Source organism: Mustela erminea, chromosome 1, assembly GCF_009829155.1.
Source record: "Mustela erminea isolate mMusErm1 chromosome 1, mMusErm1.Pri, whole genome shotgun sequence".
NCBI classification, from domain to species: domain Eukaryota; kingdom Metazoa; phylum Chordata; class Mammalia; order Carnivora; family Mustelidae; genus Mustela; species Mustela erminea.
Window position 1 is genome coordinate 15,678,430 of NC_045614.1, and position 25,424 is coordinate 15,703,853.

General features: G+C 50.7%; 1 protein-coding gene across 2 annotated transcripts in view; it reads left to right on the forward strand.

Annotated features, from left to right (window-relative positions):
* Nucleotides 1–23,998, forward strand: part of EXOSC7 (exosome component 7) — a 35,218-nt gene extending 11,220 nt beyond the window's left edge. For both annotated transcript variants that reach the window (XM_032317265.1, XM_032317276.1), the window contains exons 2-8: nt 705–806; nt 1,111–1,205; nt 9,520–9,685; nt 12,405–12,475; nt 18,647–18,770; nt 20,442–20,597; nt 23,750–23,998. In XM_032317265.1, the coding sequence (XP_032173156.1) occupies nt 705–806; nt 1,111–1,205; nt 9,520–9,685; nt 12,405–12,475; nt 18,647–18,770; nt 20,442–20,597; nt 23,750–23,854 (819 nt within the window). In that variant the 3' untranslated portion in view covers nt 23,855–23,998. The remainder of the gene's footprint in view (nt 1–704; nt 807–1,110; nt 1,206–9,519; nt 9,686–12,404; nt 12,476–18,646; nt 18,771–20,441; nt 20,598–23,749) is intronic.
* Nucleotides 23,999–25,424: the final 1,426 nt, after the last annotated feature.

The window sequence follows — 25,424 nt, forward strand, 5'->3', positions numbered from 1 at the left end:
GTACGCAGACCACTCTGAAGGCCATCTTCGGTAGCAGGGGTTGGCACACTTTTCCTATAAAGGGCTGGATAGTGAAGATTTGGGGCTCGCAGGTTAGAAGATGTGCGTCACAACCACTCAGCTCTGCTATCGTAGCGTGAAAGCAGGCGTGGCTGTGTTCCAATGCAGCGTTTCACAGAAGCAGGTGGCCCTCGGGTGGAAGCGTGCTGTCTCTGTTCTCGGCAATGCCTGCCTTAGAAGAGAAGCACTGGATGTCTTTGGCTGTCCGTGGCATAGATCTTGCTAAGTTTGGGGGGGCACAGCTGGGGCAGATGTAACTCTGACAACGTAGACTTCCTGATGCTGTTTGGGAATCTCCAGCTTATTTTGTCTCTCGTTCAGATTTTCTCTGTTCCGTCTGCCTGTTTGGAGTCGTGAGATGTAGGATGGACTTTGCCCTCGTTCGGGCCTGGATGGGAAACCCAGCTTTGCTCTCGCCAGTCGTGGGATCTCAGATACATGGCTTTACTTCTCTGAGTCTTCATTCCCTCATGTGGAAAATAGTAATATTGTTCCTCGCTATAAGGACAGACTTCTGGGTGATTTGCTAAGAGAGGGTCAATGCTGTATTGCCTAGTTCTCCTGGGGGAGATGGCATGCATGACTTTAGAGGTCTGTTGGTGGTTGGGTTGTGATTGTATTAGGGTTGTCGTTATTGCCCTTAGGAGGACCTCCGTGTGGATGGCCGTGGCTGTGAGGACTACCGATGTGTCGAAGTAGAAACCGATGTGGTGTCTAACACCAGTGGGTCTGCCAGGGTCAAGCTGGTGAGTACCCTGTGGCCACAGGCCGTGCCCCGGGGGAGGACAGGCAGGCCCTAGGGAGCCAGCTGTGGGCCCCTCTGGGCTTTGGAGTGCATATTTTTCCAGGGAATCCAAGACCCAAGCCAGATTCTGGGAGGGCATCTGTATAGATCTGAAGGACCCCTTACCTCTTCAAAGGGCCACTTCCCAAGTTCATTTGCAGTGCTCCTAAAAGAGTCCCCCAGGGGCCTAGTCTGGGAGAGGAGGTTGGCATCTGGCTACCTACCCTGAGTGAGAACGCTTCTCCCCTTCTTGCACGTGTCTACAGGGTCACACAGACATCTTGGTGGGAGTGAAAGCAGAAATGGGGACACCGAAGCTAGAGAAACCAAATGAAGGTTACTTGGAGTTCTTCGTTGACTGGTCAGTACTTTGCATTTAAAAAAAAAAATTTTATTTATTTATTTGAGAGAGAGAGACAGAGCACAAACAGAGGGAGCTGGAGGCAGAGGGAGAAACAGGCTCCCCGCTGAGCAAGGAACCTGACAAGGGACTCGATCTCAGGATCCTGGGATCATGACCTGAACCAAAGGCAGACACTCAGCGGACCGAGCCACCCAGGCGTCCCACATTTTTTTTTTTTTTTTTAAGTAGGCTTCATACTGGGTGTGGAGCACAATGTAGGGCTTGAACTCACGACCCCAAGATCAAGACCTGGGTGAGTCCAAAAGTCGGACACCTAAGCCACCCAGGTATCCTTATGTATATGTTTGGAAAGAAAAATGATGTATATTTTTAAAAAGATACATTTATTTATTAGAGAGAGAGAGAGCACATATGTGTGTATGAGCTGGGCAGGAGGGGCAGAGGGAGAGGGAGAAAAAATTCCTTGAGCAGACTCCCTGCTGAGCGTGGAGCCTGGATCAGGGCTTCATCCCACAACACCAAGAACGTGACCTGAGCGGAAATCAGGAGTCAGGCACTTAGCCAACTGAGCCTCCCACCCTCCCTAAAGGAGAAAATGGTTTAAAAGAAAATTCAGAGACGAGACCTCTGGTTTCCTGTTGAACCTACTTTTATTTTGTATTCAGTCATCATTCCTGCAGCCAGCAGGTATTTCCTGCATCCCTCCTGGGTGCCGGACACTGGGATATGTGGAAGAAGGCCTTGGCTTGAGTCCTGCCCTTGTCCTAGTCACCTGGTCTGTGCTGGGCCTCATTGTCCCCGTCCGAGAAAGGAGGGCATTGCCCGGCAGCCCGGCACATGGTGGTTCTGAGAGTCAAGTAAAATGATGGGTTTTGTGATGCTTTGAAAAATATCAAACGTAGATGATAAGGGTCATTTGGTCTCAGATGCCCTGTTTCTCTTCCTGCTTTAGTTTTGCAAAAAAACATTTCATGACTTGCTTGGCAGAGAAAGGACGAGGGCCGGCCAAACAGCCCAATGGTGGGAGTGGCATCGAGGCAGGCAGTGTGGGCGCTGGGAAGAGCCAGGACTCTGCACTTTCTGCAGCCAGCCAGACTCTTCTGGCCAGCTTTGTGACCTCAGGCTAGTTACTCAGTCTCTCTATGCCTGAATTTCTTTATCTAAAAAATAGGAATAATGATACTATTGCAATGATGAAGAAAGGAAATTAGGAAGACAGAGTGGGCACCACCACAATGATTGGCTCCTAGCGGGCTTTCAGGAAATGTTCCCTGCCCCCTCCTCCCCCATTTATTGCCTCCCCTTTCTTGGGCTTGGGGCCCAGTCCCATCTTCCGTCTGTAACTTCACTTCTAATTGTGTGGTGACAGTAGCCTTTCTTGAGTTGGTAAAGATCTCTGTTAGCTCATGCTAGGTACATGGGCTAATCTAATACAGATTCTGTATTAGAGTCCCCAAGACCACCCCCATATTTGGAGATTAGCTGGAAGGGCCCACAGGACCCAGCATATAGTTGAACTCATGGCTGAGATTTATCATAGCAACGGAAACGCAGCAACTTGTGTGTGATGATTCTGCCCAAGAAAGCCCATTAGAGACTCAGCACCCAAGATTTTTATCGGGGCCGGTCACATGGGCACCCTCTGCTTAACACGTACCAAAATTCCAGACTCCTGGAAGGAAAGCACATATTCACCTTATCACATTATTTGCACCAATAGTCCAGCGACAGAGGACCACAGTTCACTGTTGACTGGGAAAGGTCTTATTGTCAAGTTCCCAGATGGCAAATGAGGGCCCACCTTGCGAGCAGGCGCTTCTAAAGATGGCAGCCCTGGGCCTGCTGCGTGCACCTTTTCGGCATAGATGCTGACCCCCCATTTATATAATGAGTTCGAGTCTTCTGGTCTTTCACACTCAAAGGTTGGTCCTTGGGTGGCTGAGTTGGTTGAGTGTCTACTCTTGATTTCAGCTCAGGTCATGATCTCAGGATCGTGGGATCAAGTGTCGAATTGGGCTCCACACTGGGCGTGCAAACTGCTTAAGATTCACTCCCTCTCCCTCCCCCCACAAATAAATAAATTAAATTAAATTAAATGAAAAAGAAGTTGGTCTTCACAACATTGCTATTAGAAAGATGATCAGTTTGAGAGGGTCAGGAATTCCCCAGGGTGGTAGAGCTGGTCATGCCAGCTCAGGCTTCTCCCAGTCTGGGCCTTGGCTTGTTCTACTTCATGGAGCCCGCAGAAGCCAACTTTCCAGGGATGTTGTGCTCAGAGTTCTGAGAACATATCTGCAGTCAGCTTTCTGTCCAGTTTTCTTTCTAGTCCTTTCCTGCACCCTGCCCTGAGCGACCCCCCCATCCCCCACCCCCTGAGGCAGTCTCCTCCCCTTGGTTGGACTCAGGCTCTCACCAGCCTGAGTCATCCAGTGGGACTGGCCCATCCTTTAAGTCGCAGTGACCTCGTTCATGTCTCCAACTTACCCCTTTGCTCCTGGTGGAAGAAAATGCCTCTCCTGGCCTTGATCTGCCTGATTCAGTGCAGCGAACAGTCACTGAGGAGCAGGCACCATGTGCAAAGGACTGTAATTTGCTTTTCTTTTTCACCTGTTTATTATCTTGTACCTCCTTCATCTTTGGCTGACCAAAGACAGTCATCTTTCCCACACCAAAGGGAAGGTGTTGCCCTCGGATGCTTGGCATAGGGGACATATTTCACTGTGGCTCTGTGTCTGAACATGACTCCAGGTTAGCCTGCTGCTCTTGTCCCTTTCTTGTCCCAGCTGTACAGGGAGGGTGACTCCAGGGTGGGAGGACTCTTGGACCCAGCTCTTCCCAAGATCCGGGTTCTAGGAGGAGCCTCTCCCTCCTGGCCAAGCAGGGCTGCCTGCTCCTCTCCTTTCTCCCTTTGTAAGGCTCAGGAGACCCTCCGCAGGCCCGGAAGCTCCAGTTCCCAGGGAGTTCTCTGGACTCTATCAAGATGGATAATCACAAGGTGGCACACTGTAGCGTCTTCATGTGGCTGGGTTAGTGATCAGTTTAGCAGGTGGAGTCACCGTGAGACATTTGCAAAACCTTGCAAAACCTCTCCTCCAGAGAAGGGAGACGCTGATTTACCAAGCTCCGTCGGTTTGGAACCTCACCTGGATCTTCAAAGACAACTCGTAATCGCGTATACGAACCCCTTTATTCCCCAGCAATAGGAATGGTTCCTGGACGTCTGTGGCTGTGCCCAGCACCAAGGGTGCCCCCACCGAGCCCTCTGCTGAGAGCCCCAGGCTTCAGACCGAAGCAGAGGTGTTGTTCCGGAGCTTGGGGTCAGGCAGGCTGTCAGTCTGAGCCCAGCTTGACTTGACTGATCAACAACTTCCAGGGTTTCATTATTTAAATTCCCAGTGGTTTGAGAAGTCTCAGAAAACTACTTTTCTGCTACCTCATTCTACTTCAGTTTTGTCTACTTGGAAGAATACGTGGCACCTGAGGCAGACATTGCCTCCCACCCCATAATTTCCCCTGTGTCTTGGGAATGCTGCCCTTTGGGGAGGGTACCTGGCTGCACTGACTCTGACCCCATCCCCATAGAGTAGCAAAGACTTGGGGTTCCTGAGCACTGTGCCGGAGACGCCTGGCATCACTAAAACTGGGAGCACACTCAGACCTCCTGATTCCTGTCTCATGTCTTTGGTGTGTTAGCTGTAACTTGAGAACAGCCTGTTTTATTTTTTATTTATTTATTTTTTTAAAAGATTTTATTTATTTATTTGACAGAGAGAGATTACAAGTAGGCAGAGAGAGAGAGGAGGAAGCAGGCTCCCCGCTGAGCAGAGCCCGATGCGGGACTCGATCCCAGGACCCTGAGATCATGACCTGAGCCGAAGGCAGCGGCTTAACCCACTGAGCCACCCAGGTGCCCCGAGAACAGCCTGTTTTAAATCAGAGCTTGGAAACTTTGGGAGAGGATGGTGTCCCTCTATCTGAAGCCCAGAGGAGGGTTAAGAATTTAGGGAGCTCTGGTATGTGACTCCGGGCTACCACTAGGTGGCGGTCCATCTAGTCTCTTCGTAGCTCTGACACCATGTTGATAGGGGGTATCTGGAAGCCTGGTTTAGCCTTTCAGAGAGGCTTCGGTCATTCATCGACATTTCAGTGTGCCTAACACCTGCTACTACCCTGTGAGATCGTAACTATTCATTGTGATCACTCGTATTCATCACTAATGTCGAACCGGAAGCTTCGGCCCTGAATTGGTGGATGGATCCACTTGATCTCAGCTCCTCACTGCTTAGTGCTGCTTGAAGGAGGTCACTGTTAGTGCCTGATTGGGGTGGGGGGAGGAGGACAAAGCAGACAGGCAACCTGCAAAGAAAGTAAGTCGAAGCTAGCTGTATTCTGGAAGTCTCCAGAGCTGATAACTCTCCCAGAAACCTCAGTCAGGGGCTTACCATGAAAAGCTCCGAATGTGCTCATGCCCCCGTTCCCACTCATGGGGAAGCTTCTGCAGGTTCGGGAATGAGCACCTGTGCACACAGGGGAATGGGAGGAATTGGGGCCTGCCACAGGGCTGGACGGGTAAGGGCCAGAGTTGGCCCTGCCCCGCGGACCCACTAAATCGCTTTCTTCTGCCTGGCTGTAAGATTCCATTGATTTGCAGGCCAGATTGATCACCAGGGAAACAATGGGTCTAATGTCTGAAGTCCTGTCTCAGGTAGACATGGCCTTGATCTCACCCTACCCCAGTTAAACCAGAGATGGCCCAAGCAGGGGGAGCAGAGCAGAGGTGATGAGTCAGGAGGGGTGGAGAACGGGGAGCGGCAGCGTTCCCAGGAATTTTATTAGTTTATTGGCTTGGTAAGCAGTTTCCCCACAGCGCGGGAAGAGGGGCTAGGTCACGCTCTATGAAGGATCTGAGTTGGTTTTGGCAGCTGTAGCCGCAGAAAGCGCTTGGTTTTATGCCCCAAGCCCCAAGTGTATACTCGGCTACTGAAAGAATGTATTGTGATACCTCCGAGCTGGGGGTGAGGGTTAACAGCCTGCGCACTCTCTCTCCCTTTTAACTTTGCACTTAATAGGGAAGCTTTTTATCTAGGACTCCTTTAGCCTGCATTCCTTGATTCCAGTATTTGTGGTCTAGTAATAAGTCCCAAGACCAGAGCATCCATTCATGACCTTGACTCACGTTAGGCTACACGCCAGGCGCGGCAGACAACGCATTCAGCGGGAGTCCGGTGCCGCCTAGCAGGTAAGGGCCAGGCTGCCTGGGTTGGAATCTTCGCTCCCCAGTCACGAGTTGTGTGAGCTTGGACAAATTATGTAACCTTTCTGGGACTCAGTTCCATTTTCTCTAAAATGGGGTCAGAAATAGTGCCTAGCTCGTCCGCCGGGTTGTGAGAATACAGTGAGCTGGTACATCTGACGTACTCACAGTGGTTTCCAGTGGTTCCAAAAGAACATTCAAGTTTTCCTCGTGGTGAAATGAGAGAGTCGGCCCATCTGAGGTCTTGCCGGGCCCACCCGTGAGATTTTGGTTTCACTATCGGAGTTTGTTTTCAAAGCTGAGTTAAAATGCCTTTAGATGGGCTGGAAGGTTTGTCAGAGTCTCCATCACTGCCTGCGGGTCACCGGTAGCTCTTTGTTCTCGGGGTTACCTGGCCAGTCGCTGTGGGCATCCTTGTCCTCTGACAGGGTCTCTGAGGGTCCTTTTCTGGGTCTGTATCACTGTCTACCTGTACCAAGAAGTGTCCTGGTGCTAGGAGCACCCCTGGTGATGAGAGGGGACCCTCCGTTCTCTATCCCAACCCAACCCTCCTCTTCATCCTTTGTTAGAATATGGGTTCTCTGGCTTTTCTCACGTCACCTGAAGTATTATTGTGTCCCCACCCCTGCCCCAACAATTTCCTTCCGTTTTTCTAGCCTCTTCCCCCAAGTCCCTTCAGGGCCTAGGCACCAGCCAGACAGAGGAGCTTTCTGTGGTCTCATAAGCTTCTAAACCTTCTTCTCTGCCTGGCTACCAGCTGTGCTGAAAGAATAATGTGTTTAAAGAAAATGGGGGGGGGGAGGCTTTTAGAATAGGAAAAGTTCCCACTTTAAATTAGTTCAGTGTCAAAAAAAACCCCAGTGGGGCGTGGTTTTGTGGGTGGGTTAGTTCAGCCAGTTGGACCTGGGAAGATTTGTAAGCCATCCCTTAGGGTCATAAAAGAACAGATGCCTCAAAACCTGAGTAATTAATCCCCCCCCAGGGTGTGGCCCACTGTAGTCAGGAAAGTGCACATTTTAAGCACAAGTGCCTCTGGCTGGATTTGTCTGCTCAGATCTGTATGGATGTGTTTTACTTAAACGATGGATTTTAATATTGATTGCTTAGTGTGTAAATTAGAAACAGCTTTTGTTTTGCTGGCTGTACAAAATTATTCAGTTGGTCCCTGGGAACTTGATTATTTCACGGTAAATGAGCTGCTTTTCATGGCTCAGTGCCTATGTCCAGCAGAAGCAGTGAGGGAACAGCAAGGCTGATGGAAGTTTCTCTTGGAGACTTTCAGCTGGGGCTCTGCTGGCTCGTAGTGGAAGGGGAAGGCTGTAGAGTCCGAGAAGCACAGTTACTGTATGGTGATATACTCTCATTGTTTCAGGGTCATTCTTCTGCCTATATTCGAATGGACTATTTAAATATATCAGGTGAGATTTCTTTTTTTTTTTTTTTTTTTTAAGATTTTATTTATTTATTTGGCAGACAGAGATCACAAGTAGGCAGAGAGGCAGGCAGAGAGAGAGGAGGAAGCAGGTTCTTCCTCTGAGCAGAAAGCCAGATGTGGGGCTCGATCCCAGGACTCTGGGATCATGACCTTAGCCGAAGGCAGAGGCTATAACCCACTGAGCCACCCAGGCGCCCCAGGTGAGACTTCTTTTAGCATTGCACGGATGGGGTGGGCACGGCCTTGAGCCTTCACATGGGTGTCGCTTTGCCCGGAATGCCCCCCCCCCCAACCTGTCTGCAGCCTGACTGACTGCTGCCCACGTTCTGGTGTGAGGTCGCCTGTGACCCCCAGCACTGGTCAGCATCCTCCCCGGCCCCACTCCTGCTGTTTGCTTCCTATCATGAAGTTTCTCCTGACTTCGTGAGATTGCCGCCCTGGGGCCTTCATCCGCCTTGCTCACACTCTCCCTCCAGTGCCCAGCGGGGAGCTGGTACTTTCTAGATGGAGGAGTGCATGGACTAGAAAAAGCTTCAGTATGTGATTTTGTAGAGACCATTGTGAAGCAGCTGGGTCTTCCCTTTCTGGACCCTGTTCAATACAGTAAAATGATTCCTGGAATGTTTACTTACTGCACTGATTTTTTTTTTAAAAGATTTTCTTTATTTATTGAGAGAGAGAGAGTGGGAGAGAACACAAGAGGGGAGAAGGTCAGAGGGAGAAGCAGACTCCCCATGGAGCTGGGAGCCCGACGCAGGACTCAATTCCGGGACTCCTGGATCATGACCTGAGCCAAAGGCTGGTCCAACCAGCTGAGCCACCCAGGCGCCCTGATGTTTTGAGGGTTTGTTTTTATTAAGCCAAAACCCTCAGAAATTGCCCATTTAACACTTCTAAGTGATGCTTGGGGCAGCAAATGTTGATGCCTGTTCCTTCTTCATTGAGGTCATTGGGCGTAAGGTTCAGGAGGCCGAAGTGGAAAAGTTTTCCTCATGAAAAAATAGCAGATCAAGTAAAGGGCCAATCTGATATTGAATCAGCCTCCAGTCTTTCTCTCTCCCTTTCCTGCTGTTCAGTACAGTGATAAGCGATGTAGTGTGACCTGCTGTCACACAGACCTGAGCCATCCCAGGAAGGTCCCTCACTGTACTTGCGTTGTGGGTTCTGCTCTGAGAGTTTCATGGTGCATTCCAGGCCATGGAAACTCGGGATGGTGTCTGTGAAATGACCCCTCTGTGACCAGACTGCTTGAGGCCCCAGGCCTCCTGGCTTCCTGGGCCTGCCTGAGGGCCGTACTCCACTCTTCAGAGTTAATTATGACTGGCCAAGGTTCACTTTACTATTGTTCTCTTGTTTCTCTTTGGATAAAGATGGCTTCTGTTGGGGGCGGGGGGGTGGGCACGCCTGTCATGCTCCCTGACAGACAGAGCGTGGTACCCATCTGGCTCCCTGCGTACACGTCTGAAGGCCAGAGGCAGGTGCTGTCCTTTCCCACTGTGGTGACTTTTCCTGATAGCGCTTGTCCTTCCAGCATTCCACAGAGCAACTGGAACAAAGCCCCGTGCCTTTGCTTTTTGTTTCTGAAAAGACTCACTCAGCTTTTCTGTTACCTCTCTTTGTAGTTCAGCCAATGCTACCCCTGAATTTGAAGGTCGAGGGGGTGATGACCTTGGCACAGAGATCGCTAACACCCTCTACCGGATATTTAACAACAAGAGCAGCGTCGACCTGAAGTCCCTCTGCATCAGCCCCCGGGAGCACTGCTGGATCCTCTACGTGGACGTACTGGTACGTGTCACGTGGTGTACTGGCCGCACCGTCTGCGTCTGCTGGAGACCAGTCGGCCTGCTCTCCTGCCGGTGCTGTGTCCCTCTTTAAGTGGCTGCTTTCAACTTTCAGGGTGAGACTAGGTGGAAAAAGCATGATGTCCTATCATAAGTTTTTTTCATTAAATACAACGCATGTGTCATAGCATGCAGAGAGTACCGTCCTACAGGAAAAGTCACACAACAGTCCTATCATGGTAGCACCCAAAATTAACTACCTGTCGGGGAAGTAGACACAAAACCAGAGATGCTCTGGAGGTGGCATCCCATGGAAGTGATGGGCAGAAGTTGGACAAGTTGGCGCATCTGCATGGGATGAGGATGAGCTTGCTTTTTAAAAAAAAAAAAAAAAAAGATTTATTGATATATTTGAGAGAGAGCGAGCACACAGGGAGATGGAGGGGCAGAGGGAGAGAGAAACTCAAGCATGTCCCTTGCCTAGCCTGGGACCCAGTGCGGGGCCTGATCTCACGACCCTGAGATCATGACCCGAGCCGAAACCAGGAGTTGGGTGCCACCCAGGCACCTGGAGGATGAGCTCTTGCCATCCTATGGCTCTGGCAAGCAGTCACTGCTGTCGTCCCCATTTACAGGTGACGTAAGGCTCGGAGAGGTGCAGCACCCAGCCCCAGAGTCAGCTTGTGAGGAGTGGGGTTGGGCCTCAACATTGCCTCTCTTTAGTGCAGGCACCAGCTCTTGACCTCACTAAGCCATTGGGTGTCTGTATCGCACCTGCTGTCCCCTGCCTCCTGGGCGTCCCACTGTGTGTCGCAGAAAGATTCTTACTAAGCTGCACCTGCTTGGCCACAAGAGAGGAGGCTAGGGTCTCTGAGCCCCGGTTACATGCCAGGAATGGTAAGGGTGTGATCTCATGTCATCCTACAGAGGAGCAGGGCTTTGCTGTACCGAGCGGGATCCTGGCGCTCAGAGGACAAGGCCAGCAAGCGGCAGAGGAGAGCGTCAGACCTGCACTGCCTGACCTGGGTTACCCCGTGGTGTGGCGCACAGAGAGGAGCCTGAGCAGGCGGCCCTGAGGCCTGGAGTGGGCTTATCCTCTGCACCACAGGGAGGAGGGCGGGCAGGCTGGTACCTGCCCTTCGGGGGACCCCCGGGCCGATTGGGTTTAACATTCTGCCCTCTTGATTTCCTCTCTTGCTGATGAGCCAGAGTTTGTGGCAGGCCACTGTGACATGAGCGGGAAGGCTTCTGTGTCCCCAACTGCCAAGGAGGTGGGGGGCGGGGGTGATGTGCTCCCTAGGGTCCTTCCAGCAGGGAGATCCCACAGCCACTAGAGTGGATGTCAGTATTTCCCTAGCGCCTTCTTGGCATGAGGCGGGCACAGGGATATCGGAGTGGGAGACGGTGGTCTTCAGCCCTGGCTGCTCGTCAGGACCGCCTGGGGTCTGGAGTGGAACGCACACGCCAGCGTGTCACCCTGTGCTTTGCTGAGCTCCCCAGGTGCTTGTGACCCACAAGCTCAGAGCGCGCAGTGCAGACGGACCTGCAGCACACGTGCTCTGTCTGCGAGGCCGGCTGCGGGGAGACCAAGGCGCAGAGCAGTGTTCTCTAGAAGCACTTAGCTCACGCTTACTGTGTGCTGGACACGCTTCTGAGGGCTCTCCAAACATGAGCTCATTGAGCCTGTGGAACAGCTCTGTGGGACCTTTGGGACTTTCAGCCTCCGCGAGGCCTGGAGATGTGAAGTGGCCACCCAGCTGAGTGGCAGAGGCAGGAGTCCTAGCCGATGGTCTGACTCAGGAGTCCCGCTGGAGCTCTTCCCTGGGGGGCGGCGGTCTGTGTCTGAGCCACGAGGGGGAAGAGCTAGTCCACTGCTGGGCCCAGAGCCGGGCGCTGACGATGGTGGGGCGGAGGGGGTTCAGGAAGCAGTAATCCTGCCGTGCTGCGGGCAGGCCGGCGTCCACCCTGGAGGTGGAGGTCTGATGAGTAGGTACAGACTCGCCTCCCCTTCCTTTCTTGGGGCCTCAGGCCAAGGTGTCACTGAAATGAGGACAGAAGGATGTGTTGCCTTCCACCGAATAGTGTGCTCTACCTTCCCGGCGGAGTGAGCACCCGGAAGCGTGGTTGGTGCTCTCGGGCAGGAACTTAGTCTTTGTGGCACCGAATGTGCAGCATGGTGTGTTTGCCCCATGTTCGGGCAGCAGCTATACGATGGTGATTACATACAGGAAGCAACCACTCTGCTAACTGCGAACCTGGTGGTGGCTGCTGCATCAGTGGCCACCATAATGTACCTGTTTGGAGGCCGGGTTTATGTGGGCACAGAGGCGAGTCACACTCGGGAGCCACTGGGGACAAAACAAAGGTGATCATTTCCGCCTTGAGTGCAGACCCAGATGGCTCGGGGGCCAGTTAGAGGAAACCCGCCAACAAGCCGGGCCCGAGTGGTGGCCCCATAGTTGGGGCCAGCAGTGACCTTACCTGTGGGGTGCAGGCTGGCGTGGTCACCAAGGAGCCTCTGGCAATGAGGGAGAATGTGCCCGGCATCCGCCAGGAGAGCGTCCACACGTGCTTCTCTTTATCTTGTGAACAGGGAGCGCTTTGTGGGCACCAGTGTCCTTTAACTGGTATGGTACTTAGAGCAAGAAATGATGTTTGCTTTTCCTCCCCCCCCCCCCCCCCCCCCCCCCCCCCCCCCCCCCCCCGCTCCCTGCCTCCCTTAGCTGCTGGAATGTGACGGGAATCTGTTCGACACCATCTGCATTGCTGTGAAGGCTGCTCTCTTCAATACAAGGTGAGTCTTCCTGGAAACAGCCCCAAGAGCCTGCGCAGAGCCTGAGCAGACACTGGCGGTGGGCCACTTAGGACGTTTCTACCAAAGCTGACAGGGGAAGGTGACCACAAGGGCCTTTAGCATTAAACATGGTGACACTTCATGACAAGCCCCAGATTTCACAAGGTAAAGCTCAATATATATGTATATTTCTGTATTTGTTCTTTATGCTGTTTTTCATAAGTAGGCATGTCCCATGTAGAAAAATACTAGAAAACCACAAAGAAGCAAAAAGAGTGGAAAACAACCACAGGTCAACTGTCTAAACACCGTTACTGGATAAAGCTGCTCCGGAGCCTGGGTTTGGCCTGTCATGTGCTCTGCTCTGTCCCCAGCACTACGAGCAATGCCGGCCACATAGTGGGTGCACACAGATTCCTTGACTGGACCCAGGAATGTTCTAAAAGCAGGGTGGCAGCCTGCCCTGGGGTTCAAGAGCAAGAAGTGGTTCTGCCACCATGGATCAGCTTCCCAGCCAGCTGTGCAGCAAGGGACACAGCACCGAGCCCTCTTGGAGCTGCCACTTCCTCTGAATGATCCCACAGCTTTCTCCCCCGCCGTTGCCGGGTTCTTGCGGGAAGGTTTGTGGCATCTGAAAACAAACACGTGGGTAGGGATGTTCATGCCGTGAGAACTTCCATTAAGGGACTGGGGGATCCTGGGGCAGAGAACATGAGGGTTAGAGACTTCTAGGGATATAGGCTAAGGAATTACTTGGATAAATGAGCAAGGGTGTTATTCTAGAATGTTCATCGCAGCTTCTTGGTAATGGTGAGACGCCAGGGGAGTGACCCAGTGCAGTGGGTGGCAGTCGGCTCAGCGGCCTGTTGAGAGGTTTGTTAACACAGAAAACCAGGCACTAAACACAGTCCTCTCATCTCGCTTGTTTTGTTGTATTTTACTTTTGGTAACTCATATATTGTGACTATGTCTGGGGAGAGAGAGAGAGGTGTATATCCTAAAACGGGCATTGTGATGATCTTCCAATGCTCCTCTTATCAGCAACTTAACACTTTTCTGTGTTTTAGAGGTTTTCTATGGTGAATTTAGACTCCCTGTGTAATTCAGAAGAAAACAGAAGGCTAAATAAATTTCTGTTAGCCATTGCAGGATGGAATATTTGCTGACATCAAAAGCTGTAGAGTGTCCCAGCCCGAGCTGTGCCACTAGGCTCCTGGCTGCGATCAGGCAAGAGGTCAAGAGGACCCTGGCCCTGGTGGCCACAGAGGGGTCCGAGGACCACTGCCATTGTAGCAGCCTGTGCTGGGGCTCTCTTGGAGAAGAAAGAAAGTCACCATCTGTTGTACCTTGAGCTTCAGAAATAACTACCCATCTGCCAGCTGGTTTCCATGGGCACCAGGGCAAAAAGAGAGAGGAGAACCAGACGAGGCTGTTCGGCTGTGGGGGAAGTGTTGGGCAAACTGTACATCGGGATGGTGAAACCCAGCTGCTCAGATTGGCGAGGACACCTGTCGTGGCCATAGCCCTAAGTCTTGTCCCCTAGAATAGAGAACAGCCCAGCGGGTAGCAAGGAATGTGGACTGTGTCAGGCATCAGGTCCCCGGTGCATGGAAAAACCTTTTGTAGAGTCCACATCCTTTAGAAAGAGAGAGGCCATTCTCTAGCCCTTCAGCTCACCCAGCTTGTGGCCTGAGTGTGGGGAAGATACGTGCGGGTGCGCGCATGATGTGTGTTTGCACAGGCTCATTTAACATACCAATCAGACTTCAAACTGGTTACCTGCCTTGCTCAAATAAGATGTTACTGAGTACATCTTGGGGGAAAAAAAATACTTCCATCTTGGGTGCCCCGACATGGAGGCTTTGAGCAGACCCCAGCAGGACCCCTTGGTTCCTGCAGACATGTTCCTCGCTGCAGCTCATCTGCTGTGGGTGTGTGGCCTTGTGTCGGGATGGCCCGCCGGCACGGAATCATAGAGGGCTTTTGTTACAGCGGGGCAGAGCACCAGTGCAGTTTCCGTCATGTAGCTGAATGGACCACCTCTTCCTTCCTGGCTTCTCCACCCCAGATGGGAATGGATGGACCCCATGGGTTAAATGTGTTTCCCGGCACCCAGCTCAAGAAACAATGTTGCCGGCCGCCCCCAGAAGCCCTCTTCATCCTCCACCCCCGTGCGATCCCTACAGCCACTGAGGGTGACCACTGTCCTGCAGCAGTAGACCGGTTTTGTACTTGATGTAAATGAAATCACACAGTATTGTTTTCTTGCGTGTCTGTTTCATTCCCTGAGCATTGTATCTTGAGACATCTGGATTGTGGCCTGTAGTCGTGGTCCACTTGCTGCTGTGTGGTGGCCTCCGTGCGGCTGTGTCCAGTTTATTTAGGCATTCTGCTGGTGATGAGCATCTGGGTAGTTTCTAGGTTTGGGCTATCCCAAACATGAACGTTTTTGTCTTTTCCTTGCACATATTTACCCACTCCTGTTGGGTACGGGTGAAAATTTTGGGTCATAAGGCATGGCTATGTTTGGTTTTAGTAAATACCGCAAAACCGTTTTCCAAAGAGCTTTTACTAGATGATAAAGATGATACTCCCACCAGCGTGGTGTAAAGCGTTTCTGGGTTGCTTCGCATCTTTGCCAATTTGTTGTTGTTGTTGTCTTTTTAATATCTGCCATTCTGGCGTGTGTTTTGGTATCATATTGTAGTTTTAATTTGCATTTCCTTAATGGATATTTAAGTTGAATACCTCTTTGTGTGTTTGTTGGCTATTTGAATAGCCTCTTTTTTTTTTTTTTTAAAGATTTTATTTATTTGACAGAGAGAGACACAGCAAGAGAGGGAACGTAAGCAGCAGGTGTGGGAGAGGGAGAAGCAGGCCCCCTGCCGAGCAGGGATTCCCGATGCGGGGCTCGACCCCAGGACCCAGGAATCATGACCCAAGCTGAAGGCAGATGCTTAACGACTGAGCCACCCAGGCGCCCCTTGAATAGCCTCTTTTATGAAGTCCGTTCAAGTCTTTTGCCTATTTTTCTATTAGGTGGTCAGTCTTCTATGTTTGGTGGGGATTTTTTTTTTTTTAAGCTGCAGTAGGAATTCTTTATGTAATATGTCAGCTCATATGTACACACACATGCGCACACACACACACACACATTTACAAATATTTTCTGCGTTCCGGAATATCTAGCTTTTTTTTTTTTTTTTTTTTTGAGGTTTTTTATTTGTTTATTTGAGAGGGACAAAGCGAGCGAGAGCACAAGTGGGGGGAGGGTCAGAGGAAGAGGGAGACGCATTCTCCCCACTGAGCAGGGAGCCCCATATGGAGCTGCATCCCAGGACCACAAGATCATGACCTGGGCTGAATGCAGAAACTTAACTGACTGAGCCACCCAGGCATCCCATCTTTTAGACTTATTTTTTTATTTTTTTATTTTTTTAAGATTTTATTTATTTATTTGACAGACAGAGATCACAAGGGACCCTGGGATCATGACCTGAGCCGAAGGCAGAGGGTTTAACCCACTGAGCTACCCAGGCGCCCCTAGACATCTAAGTGATATTTTTTGACAAAAAGTTCATATTTTTTAAAAAATTTTGAAACATTTGGTGCACGTGGGTGGCTCAGTCATTAAGCGTCTGCCTTTGGCTCAGGCCATGACCCAGGGTCCTGGAATCAAGCCCCATATCAGGCTCCCTGCTCAGTGGGGGGCCTGCTTCTTCCTCTCCCACTCCCCCTACTTATCCTCTCCCACTCCCCCTGCTTGTGTTCCCTTTCTTGCTGTCTCTCTCTCTGTCAAATAAATAAAATCTTAAAAACAATTTTTTTTGGAAACATTGTACAGAGGGCCATTGAGAAAACGTTTTATTCTGCCTAATGATGATTATACTCTTCTGAAAGTATAGAACATCCGCCTGACACGGGAGGATCATTCCATTTCTAAAATCCATTTGATCAAGATGAAAAACAGTAAGTGTAGCTTGTGTTCTGAGGCCCCGGCCAGGGAAATTACACAGGTCAGGTTTATCCCTTTAGACCACGCTGGAGAACTTGCTGCTCTGGGAGCTCCTCGACGAGCATAAGCCGCTCTTTACAGAATAAAGAAACATTAGCTCTTCCTGTTCTCTTCGCCCTGAGGCTTTCTCATCAGCCTTCAGCAGCACTTTCTAATACCTTCCAGAACATATTCTTCACTTATGTCGGTCTTAATACGTTAATTTTGACAAATGTGTATGTAAATATGGAGCAGATGGACACCTTGGCAGTATTCAGGGGCTGGGACTTCTCTTGGCTTCCCATATTTTAGTATATGTGCTGCCGAAGCGAGCACTTGGCTTCCCATATTTTATCTTCGTCATCTGTTTACCTGCCAACACGTCGAAAGTGGAAAGGTTGGTGGGTTTGGAAGAAGATACACACACACACACGTCCATTCTTCTCTGGGTTTCTGGCTTCTCTGCCCTCCTATAGGCGGGTGCCATTGGGCTAGCAAGTGGTGCGAAGCCAACACTGCTGCAGGGGCCAGGGCCTGTGTCCTGTCATTGCTCCAACAGTCGTTAGTGTCGTGACCTTGAACAAGTAATTAAATCTCGTTCCACAAACGAGTTCCTCCTTGTGTCAGATGGTGTGTTAGACTCGAACAATGGGGACATGAGTACAACATTGACCGTAGTTTCATTCGTCTTTTCTGTCTTTTGGGGGACATAACTGAGTAAGAGGCAATTAAAATGTACAACTCTATTTCATTGCTTTTTTCCCCCAGTGAAATAATAAACAGGAAAGTATCTCAGTAAACACTAGAGGGTTATCCAACTGTATGGTAGTATTTTACGATAGTGGATTCCACAGGCATGCTTAATTTTCCAAAAGCAGAGTATCTCGGATACAAAGGCTTCAGATGTCAAATCTGATGAACAAATGAGTTTCTGCATGAAAGTAACAAAGACCAAAAAGAATCTCGTGTAATAACTCATCGCATTCACTAAGAAGTCCCTCATCGCCTGTGTAATTTTAGCATGAAGGGATTCACTTTTAGGTTAAGATTCATTGCTTTATTCACGAATGGCACCATATAAAAATTTGTGCAGTAGATTTCATAATTCTTTGTAATCCTCAATGCAGTTGAATCTATTGTTTTTTTCTCCCTGTATGGCAAGACTTTTTTGGGGTCTGTTCAAGAAATCTTTGTTCACACCAAGGTCAGGAAGATGTTTTTAGTTTTTTGGTTATTTTTTAGTATTTATTTATTTGAGAGAGGGAGAGCACACATAAGAAGTAAGGAAGGGCAGTGGGAAAGGAACAAGCAGACTCCCCACTGAGCAGGGAGCCCAACATAGGGCTCGATCCCAGGACCTTGAGATCATGACCTGAGCTGAAGGCAGACGCTTAACCAACTGAGCCACCCAGGCACCCCTTAGTTTTTCTTCTAAAAGCTTTATTGTTGGGGCGCCTGGGTGGCTCAGTTGGTTAAGCGTCTGCCTTTGGCTTGGGTCATGATCCCAGGGTCCTGGGATCGAGCCCGAGTTGGGTTCCCTGCTCAGTGGGGGGTCTGCTTCTCCTTCTGCCCCTCATCTTGCTCCTGCTCATTCTCTGTCTCTCTCCCAAATAAATAAAATCTTTATTAAAAAAACAAAAGCTTTATTGTTTTATCTTTCCCCTCTATCTCTGTAGTCCATTTGGTATGGACTTTTTTTTTTTTTTTTAAGATTTTATTTATTTATTTGAGAGAGAGTGAAAGAGAGAGAGATCACGGAGCTCTGGAGAGGGAGAAGCAGACTCCCTGCTGAGCAGAGAGTCTGATGTGGGGCTCGATCATAGGACCCCCGAGATCATGACCTGAGCCAGAGGCTGTCGTTTAACTGATTGAGCCACCCAGGCGCCCTTGGTATGGACTTTTGTATATGGTGTGAGGTAGAGATCAAGATTTTTTTTTCATGTGCATATCTGATTGACCAAGCATCATTTTTGAGAAGACCCCCTTTCTTCAGTGCTCTGCAGTTTGCCTGGGCACTTCTGACAGAGACGATAGGGACGAAGATGATAAAGTACAGGTGGAGTGTGACTTTACTTGTGACGCACGGGAACTCCAACTGCTATTCTCAGTCTCGGGAGAAAGAAGTTCTTTTTTTTCCTCACAGTAAGTGGGAATTTTAATTGTGCTTCTGTTTCTAGGATACCGAGAGTTCGTGTTCTAGAGGATGAAGAGGGGTCCAAGGACATTGAGCTCTCAGATGACCCTTACGACTGCATCCGGCTAAGTGTGGAGAATGTCCCCTGCATTGTCACCCTGTGCAAGGTACATGGTGGTATCTGTCTTTTTTTTTTTTTTTTTTTAAGATTTTATTTATTTGACACAGAGAGATCACAAGTAGGCGGGGTAGTGGGGGAGGCAGGCTGCCTGCCGAGCAGAGAGCCCGATGTGGGGCTCGATCCCAGGACCCTGATATCATGACCTGAGACAAAGGCAGAGGCATAAGCCACTGAGCCACACAGGCACCCCGTATCTGATGGTTTTTGAATTCCCTGTGGGTCTCCTTCAACCCCAACTCATTAAGGTTACTTAATAGGTTGAGAAGTTAACAGTTTCTCAAACCACGTACAAGTAGCTGTAATCCAAATCTAGTCATTTGGTTATATTAGAAACTACCAACTATGAGCAGCTCTGTTTGTTTGTTTGTTTGTTTAGAAGACATGATGGGATCCCAGGAATACACATGTGGATTCACGGTGCTAGCAACCGAGTTTGTTAAGCTCCTCCCTACCAGGCGTTTCACTCAAACACCATGTGCGCACATTTCCCTTAAGTCCCTCAATTCTGTGGGTCTAGGGAGGTTAGAGGTGAACACTGTCCTCTCTGTGGGCCCCATTGTCCCCATCTATGCAATGAGGGTTTGGAGCAGCATCTGGGGATCTATTACATCATGTGTGGTTTTTTGCTTTTTTTAAAAAAGATTTTATTTATTTTGACAGAGATCACAAATAGGCAGAGAGGCAGGCAGAGAGAGAGAGGAAGGGAAGCAGGCTCCCCGCTGAGCAGAGAGCCTGATGCGGGGCTCGATCCCAATGGGATCATGACCTGAGCTGAAGGCAGAGGGTTAATCCACTGAGCCCCCCCGGGCATCCTGTCACGTGTGGTTTTTACATGTGCACAGAGACCTGTGGAACCTACAGTCCGGTCATGCTGTCATGTACCTGGCACACCCAAGGCTGTGCACCAAAGCCTGGATTGGCTGAACTGTCCCTAATTCCACACAGGATCCATAAAAATAGGACTGAGTGGGCCAGGTTTAATTTCCCTGAAATCCCTTCCTGAGGCTGGGGTATAATGCAGCACTCGGACCAACCAAGGCCACTGGCACTTGACTCATTCTTTTTTTTTTTTTTAAAGATTTTATTTATTTATTTGTCAGAGCGAGCGAGCGAGCACAGGCAGACAGAGTGGCAGAGGGAGAAGCAGGCTCCCTGCAGAGCTAGGAGCCCGATGTGGGATTCGATCCCAGGACGCTGGGATCATGACCTAAGCCAAAGGCAGCTGCTTAACCAACTGAGCCACCCAGGTGTCCCTTGACTCATTCTTGAGCATGTCTCTTGGCTTGTACCTTCTTGGTTCATCTTTGTCATCAGTGAAACGTCCATCTGGCTTCACATGTCACTTTCTCCCTGCGCCCCTCTGTTGGAGACCCTTGGTGGCCTGTGACTTGGATGGTCTCTGACTTACAGCTCTAACCCCACCCCGGTCCCCCATATTTCCTTCTCATGCTTTTGTAATTCTGCTTCCATAGTGGCCTGTGGTAGAATCATTGAACATGGCTTTAGGTGTTTTCCATTGAGCAGAATCTAAAGTAAGACCTTGGACGGACAGTGCAGGTTCTTCACTGGTGTAGCTACTCCTTCCACGAGGCTCTGAGGGGTTGGGTTCGGGAATGCGTGTTACCCACCCGTGTGCTCTGCTGCCCTGACTTTGCAGATCGGCTATCGGCATGTTGTGGACGCTACTCTTCAAGAGGAGGCCTGCTCCTTGGCCAGCTTGCTGGTGTCCGTGACCAGCACGGGAGTCGTGACGTGCATGAGAAAAGTGGGGAAAGGCAGCCTGGACCCAGAGAGCATCTTCGAGATGATGGAGGTGAGGCTCTGCCTCTGAGGCAGGTGCAGGCGCCTGACGGGAAGGCTTGCTGCCTCTTGCCCCCTTGGTCCCACTGTGGGAATTCTCCCTTTGTACCCTTGACCCCAGACTTAGCACTTGGAGGATAGCCGGTGTGAGCTGGTTGTCTACGGACCTAGCCAAGGGTAGAGGCGTTAGGGGCTGCGGATTGGGAAGTAAGGAACCGGTCAGTCATTGTCCCTCATCCTTGCCCTCTCTGATCCAATGTCTCTGGATGAAAGTGTTGGGACTGATAACGTGGAGTTGCTTGTGACTCCAAATCCCAGGCTTTTGTGATCTGATGAGGGTACTGGGTTCCTGCCTGACTACTTCCTGTCCTTTGAAAGGAATGAGGAAAGGTGGAGGCAGGGGGCTGAAAGTTGGCCGCCTCCCCATATTTTCATGGGCCTAGAAGTATTCAAATAGAGGCGACTGGGAAATCCCCTCAGCTGCCTGGGGGTGGATCGCTCCCCACTGGTCTCAGGCTCTGTGGCAGCCCCACCCAGTAGGGCGCGCTCCAGTCAGTGCTGACTGATCGAGGTGTGTGTGTCCCTGACTGGCCTGAAAGCCCCCCTGTGACAGGGACCACGTGTGTCTTCCCAGACTCACCTTCGCCAGTGTCCCCTCAACTTTCCAGAAGTCTTGGAGGACTCTGACTCAGACCATCTGAATCGCCAGGACCCGAGTGAGCCAGACCTGGGTGTTTGGCCTTGGGGAACTAGCTCAGGCCCAGGGGTCACGCTTCATCGCAGGCCAGGTGGCCATGCGTGCTTTTCCTTCATTCCTAGAAACAGCGACTTTTCACTGAAGACACGAAGTGTTCAATGTCCATTTTCTCTTCTATCGTCTTATTTGAAAGCAAAGCTGGGCAGTGTGTATGGTGTCGAGAAGTCAGTCCCCACTGTGAGCCCTGGCTATGGGCCACAGCTCGCACATCTCCAGGGGAGGATGGCAGCAGCAGCGCGCCTGGGTCTGGAGGAGCCAGTGAGGACCTGGAGGCGGGGGCGGATGGCACAGGGTCCTTCCCCAGGAGATGGCAGCCCTTCTCCGCATGCTCGCTGGGGCGCCTGGAGCTCAGTTGTCTAGCCTCACATGGCAGTGCGTATCCTTTGTGGCCCATCGGTTAGTTGGCTAGTTTTTTGTTTTTTGTTTTTAAAGATTTTATTTATTTATTTGACAGAGATCACAAGTAGGCAGAGAGGCAGGCAGAGAGAGAGGAGGAAGCAGGCTTCCTGCCGAGCAGAGAGCCTGATACGGGGCTCGATCCCAGGACCCCGGGATCATGACCCAAGCCAAAGACCGAGGCTTTAACCCACTGAGCCAATCAGGCGCCCCTTTTTTCTTTTTCTTTCTTTCTTTTTTTTTTTTAAACAAAAACACTTTAAAAACTTTTTAAGTTCTGCCAAAAATCTCTGTAGACAACTGTGGCTTGTCTTAGAGGGAACTCTTCCCCACCCCCTGGAGACTTTTATGAGAATTCTGGTAGGTAAAACAATGAAAGTAGTAAGTAATAGTGAAAATTTATTGTCCATTTACCATATGTCCAGCCCCTTGGTTTTTAGTGCTTTTAATGTATTGTGTCATTTAGTCCTCAGCCATCCTGTGAGACAGCTACTGTGGTCATCTTTCATTTTCCAGACGTGGGAACTGAGACGCGTAGCAGATAAAGTTACTCGCCTACAGGGTTCCCAGCTCATAAATGCTGGCGCTAAGATTCAGACCAGAAGGCGCTTCCAGAGCCGTCCCTGCCCCTGCAGCCCCATTGAGCTATTTTCACCTTAGACGCAGGTCTGCCGCGGCTGCCGGAGCTCCGGTTCACGGCGCTGCATCCTCCTCTGGGGCATGGCGAATGCGGTCTGCAGACCCTCCTGGGGGGACCGTGGCCCTGTGGCCCCGTCTCATTGCTTGGGTCTCACCAAGGAGGTGGCCATGGGGAAGTGCCGCTGTGACACGCAGCATGTCGGGCCGCTGCCGCCAGTCTCTGTCGTTCACATTCCAACCTCCCAAGTCCCGGCGTCCCGCCTGTCTCCTCCCACCTGTCCTCGGTTCTGCCTTCATGTATATGGACACTGAGCACCCCTGTCTGACTGACTGACATCCTTTCTTTCTCATGTTGTGGTAAAAATCTTTCCACAGTCACTTTGGACCTTAGCCCTGACTTTGCATTTCATACAATTGATCACTTCCCGCTTTTAGACTGAGATCTTCCCGTGTAAGTTTCCAGTAATCCCTGGACTCTCACCCTGTGTGACAGCGAGGGGCCGGGTTAGAAGGCCCCTGGAACCGGGAGGGTTGGCGGGGGTCTGGGCCCCAGCGGCTTTCTCCCTGATATTGCCGAGAGTGGAGCTCAGCACAGCGGAGTGGAAAAGGCTGGGGGACACCGCAGGCTCGACAAGGTGGGGGGCTGCAGGTTGGTTCCTCAGAGTCTTCAAATGATCCGTGAGTCTTTCTTTATGAAAGACTTTTGTATATGAATGGTTTTCTGAGGGGTCCCAGTGTGGCTTCTGCGTAGGGGCTCATTAGGAACTCGGTGGGTTGTTTGACCTCTTGACGTGTCCTGTTCCAACCGTTCCGTGCCTTTAGCATCTCTGCATGACACCCGAGGCTGATGCCAGGCTCAGCTCGGGCCCATCCGAACCGCTCTGCATGGAGATTTGGTGGCGGGTGAATGAGAAACTGCTTGTTCAGACATGTCCCCAGAACCATCTGTTCCTTCATTAGCCACACTCTTGATTCCCTGTGGCCTCCCTCTGCCTCCTCGCCACGCTACAGTGGGACGTGGCAGTCACGGGGACAGATCTGGTTGACAGTTTTGTGTGTTGTCACAGCAGCGGCAGTGCTCAGCTCGATTAGGCCGAGGCCGCCTGGGCTGCTTCCTGCTGACCGCCTGGGGGTTGGCTGGTTTGTTTTTTTTTCTTTGTTTTTGTTTTCAGTATGGAGATCTTTCTAGAGTGTAACTGCTCTGTTGTTGTAGGTGGGGGTTTGCTTTCCTATTGATTTGTTTCACTAAGTAAAAAGCCCTGGAAGGCAGATGGAACCCGTACAGTTTGGACCGGCCAGCAGGCAGAGAGGGGGGCTTCCCTGGTGCGGGTGCGCGCCTCACCGGCAGGTGTGTGCTGTCTTCTGTCCCGCAGACCGGCAAGCGAGTGGGCAAGGTGCTGCACGCCTCCCTGCAGAGCGTCCTACACAAGGAGGAGAGCCTGGGGCCCAAGAGACAGAAAGTCGGCTTCCTGGGATGATTTGGACATCAGTGCAAATGCGGGGTGTTTGTGGGTTTTTTTTTGCTTTTCCTTTTAAGCCACAGTTTGTATATATTTTTCTTATCTGTTATAAATTTGAGGCAACATTTGTACATGTAAAATAAAGTATATTTTCTAGTCTGGTTTGGTACGGCTGGAGTTCCTTGGCAGCAATCCAAGACGCCATTTGGTGAACCCCCCGGAAAGTCTGGCCCTGGTCCAATTGAGTGGCGACCAGATCCAGAGAGCTGCTCCCAGGGAGAATTCTCTGGTCGTGCCTCTCCAGGGAGACTGATTACCTCCTACTGCAGGAGTTCAAAACAGTAACAAAACACTAGAATAAGGACCTACCAGAAGTATGGTTTAAAGGAAATGCTTATATGTATTTTGTGAAAAAATTTTCACTTGCACAGCTTTCAAAGTAAGAAACACACACACACACAGTTCCTTCTCCTTGTGGATTTGGTGCTTCTCAGGAGGGAGGAAGGAGGCACATGCCCCAGGTATACACCATGGCTTCCACCTGGCTGGTGAACCTTCCTGAGTCCTGGGGAAGCCCACTTCGTGCTTCCTGCCCTCCACGGAATCCACGCCGGGCCCCCTAGGGTCGGGGGCTTAGCAGCCACTTCGATCCTTAGCCAAGCATTCTTATCACTCTTGTTTTGAAATTGCTCTGGATTTTATAACCACTCCCTGATGTTTTGTAAGATTTCCTTTTTTCACCAACACGAAGAAGGCTGCTTTAGAGATGTTGTCATTTGATTACTCAGCCTGCCTTCATACTCCGGGGACAAAGGGAAGGCCATTATCGATGGCCCCAGAAGGGTCCTCATAAGCCTGTATTCTACTCTGAGTGCAGTGTGTTGGAATGAAGTCTCTTCACAGGTTGAGCAATCTTTAGTTTTTTCCAAACGGAAACTCCCCAGTCAATCTTAAAGAGCCCCAGGGAAGGAGCTGACTCATGAAGGGTGAGTATCTCAGCCCCAGCATTAGCTCTCTGCATTTCAGCTAGACGGATAGAGTGAGTGCAGAATGCATTGCCGAATGGAAGGAACATAATGTGAGTTGAAGCTTCGTTCCAGAGGTCCTGGCACCGGCACCTTCTGTTGGCATGGCCAGGCCCAGGCCTGTGGAGACAAACAGCTACCTCGACTTAGACTTGGAGCTGCTGCCCTCCTGAGAACACAACCTGGTTTTCATTTTTAAAAAATGTTTTCCCAGCAGTTGCCCCTCCAGGCGCCGTGACAGTGCTCCCAGCAAGGCCCCAGTGAGCCTGATCCCCCATCCCTCAACTCCTGGCTGACTGCCCGTGATGGGACATTGACAGTGGTCAAGATACAGCTGGAGTTTGAGTCAAGTTTAGAAGCTTTAGTCCTGGGGTGCCTGGGTGGCTCAGTCATCTCTGCCTTCGGCTCAAGTCATGATCCCAGGGTCCTGGATGGAGCCCTAAAGCAGGCTCCCTACTCGGCAGGAGGCCTTGCTTCTCTCTTTCCCCTCCCCCTGCTTGTACTCTCTCTCTCTCTCTCTCTGTCAAATAAATAAATGAAATCTTTAAAAAAAGAAGCTTCAG